Source organism: Mercenaria mercenaria, chromosome 13 (assembly GCF_021730395.1).
Source record: "Mercenaria mercenaria strain notata chromosome 13, MADL_Memer_1, whole genome shotgun sequence".
Taxonomy (NCBI): Eukaryota; Metazoa; Mollusca; class Bivalvia; order Venerida; family Veneridae; genus Mercenaria; species Mercenaria mercenaria.
The window spans coordinates 77,434,232-77,441,847 of record NC_069373.1 but is presented as its reverse complement, the minus strand read 5'-3'; the positions used below and the strand labels follow the sequence as shown (position 1 = coordinate 77,441,847).

At 39.4% G+C, this 7,616-nt stretch overlaps 1 protein-coding gene across 1 annotated transcript; it reads left to right on the top strand.

The window, feature by feature from the left end:
• Nucleotides 1–5,459: 5,459 nt before the first annotated feature.
• On the top strand, nt 5,460–7,280 carry LOC128547799 (uncharacterized protein K02A2.6-like). Its single transcript, XM_053520999.1, has one exon. It carries the CDS (start codon nt 5,460–5,462, stop codon nt 7,278–7,280), a length of 1,821 nt encoding a protein of 606 aa, XP_053376974.1.
• The last annotated feature ends 336 nt before the right edge of the window (nt 7,281–7,616 follow it).

Genomic DNA, 7,616 nt, shown 5'->3' with positions numbered 1-7,616 from the left:
AGAGCCAACAGTTGTGAACCAATCTTTATGAAACTTGGTCAAAATGTTTGTTTTGATGATCTCAAGGTCAACTTTGAAACTGGGTCATATGGGGTCCAAAACTAGATCAGTAGGCCAGATCAACTGGTGAGCGATATAGGGCCATCATGGCCCCCTTGTTACATAATTTTTCAGGTCTGTTTACTGGAAATGGAATATCCATCAACGTTTTTAGCTCACCTGTCACACAGGGACAAGGTAAGCTTTTGTGATTGCCCTTTGTCGATCCACAACTTCTTGTGAACACGAGAGAGACCACATTTTGCAATCAATTTTGATCAAACTTGCACACAACTTATATTGGCATAATATCTCATTTCCTTTCTAAAACTGGCCAGATTCCATCATAGGTTAAAATTTGCAGTGTTGGATTCTGTACTAGTATAAACCTGTTCTCCCCAAGTAAATGCCAACTTCCCAACATAAATCGGAGGTGGAGGACGAATGATTTCAGACACAATGTCTTTTATCAAATCATCACAGAAAACATACAGCCCGCATGAGGAACAAACTACGATCCATAGATTGACGCTCTCCCTATCGATATAAGCAGGAAGGTTTTTTTAACTTGGCCTAGATTTCATGCAGACAAGCATTCCGACAAAGATTTATGGTGATCAAATTGGAAAAAGTGGCCTCTTGAGTGTTTACTTAATTTTTCTATGATCTGATCTAATGACCTCTTTTTTCCGCAAGTGACCTAGTTACAATTTTATCCTAGATTTTAAAAACACAATCTTTCCAACCTTTCATGAAGATCATGCCTTTTGAGTGGTAACAATGTCTTCCAATGATTTGACCTAGTGACCTAGTTTCTGACAGATAATTCAGTTGTGACTTTGACCAAGATCATTTACATTTTGAGATGCACAAGACACAAACTTATATGCCCTTACAGAAGCAAGCCTCTGTGGCGTACATGCTGCGTATTTGCTGTGTATATGCCGCGAACACAGTAGTACGCCAGAGGAGTACGTTTTACATACACCGCATGCTGCGTACATGCCGCGTACTATTTCGACGAGTACACAGCATGTACGCAGGAGGTCACTAGTACACTTCAAGTACGCAGCACAGACTCTGAAAATTTAAGGAGTACACTGCATGTACGCAGGAGGGACTTGTACAAGAAAATAGTACACTGCATGTACACCGCAGATACTTTGAAATTTGTGCGGAAAAGACTTGTACAATTTCTTTTGGCATTTATACTTTGTCTTTTTTTATAAGTTAAAGTCTGAAGTAAACTTCATATACGCGGGAGGGACTTGTTAATTTTCTTTTGGTGTTTATACTTTGAATTTTTTTAGGTAAAAGTCTGAAGTACACTTCATGCAGGAAGGATTTGTACATTTTTTTTTCTTGGAAGCAAGAACTTGATTTCCGAGTAACTTTTATCTTAATAGCATAGAGTAGTTCAGATTACTGGTATTCTGAACAATGAAAATTTGCCAAACTATTTGCAATGTTCATTTGTGAAGCTTACATCTTGGTGATTTCTGAGCTGCACCTTGCATGCAGTGTAAAAATATATTCTTTTTCATTTTGAATTAATCCTGGAGCTTTCTAACTTGGATAATGAAAAGCCTTATTTGAACTTTGTTGCATTACATTTTGTAATACATGAAATAATTACCAAGATAATGCCTCAACAGCGCCCGAATGAGAAGAATTAATAGCTCTCACTGTTATTTGAATACTCTTAAGTAAAACACCATTCTATCATGTTTTATAAAGGCTTTAATGCTCATTATGTTAACTCATTAAGGCCTCACCAAATTAAAAAGTTGTTCATCGGATTTGCCGCTCGTATATTTTCATAACGTTTTTGGCTAATTGCGCTCGCCCCATTGGAAAAAATCAATCCAAAATTTTTTGGTGCGCTACTTTTTACGGACGTAAAAGTGTATAAATGCTTATATAATTCCAGTCCTCGATTGTTCTCAGATGGATTTTAATCAAAATAAATACATACTACGCACACATTGTCTATAATAAATCACAACACTTATATTTAGTTGCATTAAAGTTGTTTCCCCTTGATGCAGTTACGCCATTTTCTTCAAATGTTTACCAAATTACATGGTACAAAAATTGATTTATTTCATTGAAAAGTGGATGAAGAAAAGCATACTAATTTATTTGATAACATCAATCTACATTATTTTGGTAAGGGTAAATACTTATTGATGCATGTCACTTATCTTTTTTCTGTTTTTTTTTCTGTCCAAATGATCAGCATTTGCATACGAAAGTTGGTGGGGTAAGGAATTTACATTATCACAGCAGTTTCGCCACAGGAGTACACAGCATGTATGCAGCAGGAGTACACAGCATGTACGCCGCAGGACTCTGGCCAGGAGTACACCACATGTACGCCGCAGGAGTACACAGCATGTACGCCGCAGTAGTACACAGCATGTACGCCGCAAGAGTACACAGCATGTACGCCGCAGGGGTAGTACACCGCAGGCTCATTTGCATGTGAAAAGTGTATGTGCCGCGTACATGCTGTGTACTATTTCTCGCATACTAAATTCCTCCAGCGTACATCCTGTGTACTATGTAGTCCACAGCATGTACGCAGCAAGTAGTACGCGGCAGAGCTCATTTGCATGTCAAAAGTGTACTACAAACGTACTATCGGTGTATGTGCGGTGTATATCCTGCGTACTATTTAAAGCTCTTGATTTTAGTACACATCATGTACGCATCATATACGTTGTATGTACACAGCAAGAGTACGCAGCAGGCCTTTTTCTTCTGTAAGGGTGCCCTTAGCACATATTTTTGACTAAGTAAATTAAAAAAAAACTGGTGCACAAACTCAAATGCTGAATAACATTCCTACATGGTTTCACGACTCCAGGTGAAATATTTTTGAGATGCAACACAAATATTTTAAGCACTTTGTGTATATTTCACTTAGTCAAGGACCATAACCCTGAACTTTCAGGCCCTTGTTATGCATATTTTTGACTATGTCAAGGACCACAACTCCTGGCTGTGCGAGTTACCTATTAAAACAGCAGGTGCACAACTCGTGCTGAATAACAATACTTTGAGGTTTGATGATTCTGAGTCAAATCATTAAATCCTTTTGAAATATGCAGGACACAAATTTGGAAAGACAGACGGATGGTCAAGGGCAACTCTAAGTACCCCCCTCCCCCCCCCCCACCTCAAAAAAGAAACCTTTCAAGGATGTGACTTTTAGAGTGTTAACAAGGTTCTATGAATTAAACTAGTGTACTAGTTTCTTTTTAGCTCAACAAAGTATATGGAGAGCTATTCTACTCACCCTGGTGTCAGTGTCGGTGTCGGCATCTTTCCGTTTCCACACCTTGGTTAAAGTTTTGATGCAATTTCGCTTTTTTCTCTTTATCTCTGTAATTACTTCATGGATTTGCTTCGAACTAAAAAAGTTATTCCTTTTCATCACTCCCATCATCTGGTATATGGCCCTTTTTAATCCCCCGTCACAAGTGGTGTGGGGCTATAGGTATGGTCTCCATCTGTCTGTAACAATTGTGTCCGCTCCATCTTGAAGGATTTTCATAAAACTTTGGTCATATGATCACCTCATCAAGACAATGTGCAGAACTCGTTTGTCAGCCATGTTGGCTCATGGTCAAGGTCACAACTCAAGGTCAAAGGTTTGAGCCTTCCATTTTGTGTCTGCTCTGTATCTCCTAAACCCCTTGAAGGATTTTAATATGACGGCTGTAACATTCCCCTTATCAAGACGATGTGCAGAACTCAAAATTCACCATGCCAGCTCAAGGTCAAGGTCACAGCTCAAATGTTTGAGCCTTCAATTTCTTGCTCCCTCCTTTTCTGCTAAACCACTTGAAGAATATTCTTGAAACTTTGGTCAAGTGTTCACCTTGCAAAACCCATGAGTCAGCCATGCACAAAAATTTATAGGTTAAAATTTTGATGCACTTTCACTCTCAATCTGGTATTACCAAACAGATTGGATTCAAATTTAAAATTGTTGTCATTTTTTAGCTCGACTATTCAAAGAATAGTAGAGCTATTGGACTCACCCATGCGTCGGCGTCTGCGTCGGCGTCCCGATTTGGTTAAGGTTTTGTATGTAAGCTGGTATCTCAGTAACCACTTGTGCGAATGGATTGAAACTTCACACACTTATTCACTGTGATAAACTGACCTATACTGCACAGGTTCCATAACTCTGTTTTGCTTTTTGACAAAATAATGCCCCTTTTTCGACTTAGAAATTCTTGGTTAAGGTTTGTATGTAAGCTGGTATCTCAGTAACCACTTGTGGGAATGGATTGAAACTTCACACACTTGTTCACTGTGATAAACTGACCTACACTGCACAGGTTCCATAACTCTGTTTTGCTTTTTGACAAAATTATGCCCCCTTTTCAACTTAGAAATTCTTGGTTAAGGTTTTGTATGTAAGCTGGTATCTCAGTAACCACTTGTTTGAATGGATTGAAACTTCACACACTTGTTCACTGTGATAAACTGACCTACATGGCACAGGTTCCATAACTCTATTTTGCTTTTTTACAAAATTATGCCCCTTTTTCGTCTTAGAAATTCTTGGTTAAGGTTTTGTATGTAAGCTGGTATCTCAGTACCCACTAATGGGAATGGATTGAAACTTCACACACTTGTTTACTGTCATGATCTGACATGCACTGTTTAGGTCCCATTACTCTACTTTGCATTTTTTTTCAAAATTATGCCCCTTTTTCGACTTAGCAGTTTTTGGTTAAGTTTTTGTATGTAAGCTGGTATTTCAGTATCCACTTACGGGAAAGGATTGAAACTTCACGCACTTGTTCACTTTATGAGCTGATAAGTGTATCATTATGTAGATAATGTAGTCTACTCACAGCGCATGCGTATATTTTATACACACCCAGTTTGGGATGTTGTTTCAGCAGTTGTTAAGGCGCACTCATATAATAAACATATACTTATAGTAAGAATACTGTGTTGGTCATTCTTTACAATAAGACATGGTGTCAGAAAATTAACGATTTTAATACATCCGCATTTGTCAGGATTATTAACAATCATTGTGCATATAGTGCATGTAGTGTATCGGATTTAAATAATGGATTTAACCGGTGTACCGACGCCTACAATGGACTGGGACAGTCCGAATTTGTTGGAAACATTCAAAACCTTTAGAGGTCACGCGGAATTGATATTCCAGGGTCCGTTAAAGGGGAAAGATGAACCAGTACAAATCACATACTTGCTCCTATGGATGGGACAAAAAGGAAGAGAAATTTATAAAACTTTAGTGTTGACAGCTGATCAGAAAAAATCAGTAAAAGCTACCGCCGACGCATTTGAAAAAACACGTTCAGCCGAAATCAAACCCAGTATTTGCGCGGTTCAAATTTAATAATGAAGTGCAAGGTGAAAATACCATGGAGCAATTCATCACACGACTTAAGATACTTGCAAATGATTGTTCTTATGGCGAAGCCTACAAGGAAGATTTGATTAGAGATCGAATCGTGTTCAGTGTAAAGTCGTCCAAAATTAGAGAGAAGCTTTTGACAGTAGGTGAGAAACTAACATTGGCGAAAGCTGTTGACATATGTCAAACTGTAGAATATGCACAAGAGCAAATGAATAACATGCAAGAATCGTCTTCTATTTACTTTGTACGGAAAACTACTCACAAAAAAGAGGAATCGAGAAAACGAGATATAAAGTGCAAAGGCGGGTCGCGGAAATCAACGGAAAACAAGCCCGATGTCGCGCACAAATCGTGCCAAAACTGTGGTCAATTCCATGGAGACAAACAGTGTAAGGCGAAGGGAGTGCAATGCCGAAACTGTAAAAAATGGAATCACTACGCGAGGGTGTGCAGGAGTAAACGTGTCAATGAAGTGAGGGCTGATGATTCATCTGAGGATATTTACATTGATACAGTAATTAGTGCTGTGGACAAGATGTGCAATCAGGCATTTGTGGATATTAAAACTGGACCTCTTGGGAAACAAATTTCTTTCAAGATAGACACTGGCGCACAGGTGAATATTTTACCTCATTTTGCATTGCAACAATTAGGTGTAAAAACCGCACTCTGTTCCTCTGTAACGAAGCTCACAGGTTATAATGGCAACCCTTTAGTATGTCTAGGTTCCATTACCCTGCAGTGTACCCATGAACCTTCTGCACAGACCAAGTATGTAGAATTTCATGTAGTAGACACCCAGTCACCACCCTTGTTTGGTTTTCAGACTTCCATCGATTTTGGCCTAGTTAAACTCGCACATGCTGTCACTTCCAATTATGTATCCTCCCCGCTTAACAAAACAGCAGTGCTGAATGAATATTCCCAGGTTTTTAAGGGCATTGGCTCTATTCCAGGGCAATGTTCTATTTATCTGAAACATGATGCTAAACCTGTGGTTCATCCTCCACGTAGGATTCCTGTTGCATTACGAGATAAATGCAAGAAGGAGCTAGAAAAGATGGAGAAATTGGGGGTCATTACAAAAGTAAGTGAGCCTACTGAGTGGGTCAATTCAATGGTGACAGTACAGAAAAAATCAGGTGACTTGCGAATAGTACTTGATCCGGGTGACTTGAACAGAAACATTCAACGTCCTTATCATCCGACAAAAACACTGGATGACATACTTCCCCAGCTAAATGGTGCTACATTTTTTACAAAATTAGATGCTAGGTCAGGTTACTGGGCCATGCATTTGACAGAGAAGTCTTCCATGTTGACTACATTCAATACCATATTTGGGAGGTACAGGTATCTGAGGCTTCCAATGGGTATTTCGTCTGCCATGGATCTGTTCCAAAAGAAAATAGACGAAATATTTGAGGGTCTCCCAGGGGTAGCTGCCATAGTAGACGATATTTTAGTATATGGCAAAACAAGGGAGGAGCATGATGCGAATTTGAGAGCAGTGCTCCAAAGGTCACTAGAACAAGGTATACGCCTTAATCCAGATAAGCTGGAGGTTGGGCAGTCCCAGATTAGTTATTTCGGTCATGTGATATCTAAACAAGGTCTTAGCCCAGATCCAGACAAGGTGTCTGCAATTCGAGAAATGCCTATCCCGGAAAATAGGTCACAACTCGAAACGGTACTTGGCATGAGTCAGTATCTCGCTAGATATGCACCTAGGCTATCTGAGGTCACTTTGCCCTTACGAGAATTATTGGCGAAAGATGTAGAATTTCTCTGGGTGAATCACAGCAGCAAGCTTATGATCAGATGATTGATATCATAACGCAAGCTCCTGTCCTTGCTTTCTATGACCCGGCCAAACCCTTAGAGTTGCAAACCGACGCAAGTAGGTCAGGACTTGGGGCCACACTCCTTCAAGAAGGTAGACCTATAGGTTATGCCAGTAAAAGTCTTACGCCAAGCCAAAATGAACTATGCTATGATTGAGTTAGAGTGTCTTGGACTGGTATTTGGCTTGAAGAAATTCCACCAGTGGGTGTATGGGAAAAAAGTCAAAGTAGTTACAGACCACTTACCATTGATAGCTATATGTAAGAAACCCTTATTTGCTGCACCTGTTAGGTTACAGCGGCTACTCTTAAACATT

Coding starts and splice junctions, on each gene's coding strand:
- LOC128547799 (XM_053520999.1), top strand. CDS start 5,460: ATGGAGCAATTCATCACACGACTTAAGATACTTGCAAATGATTGTTCT.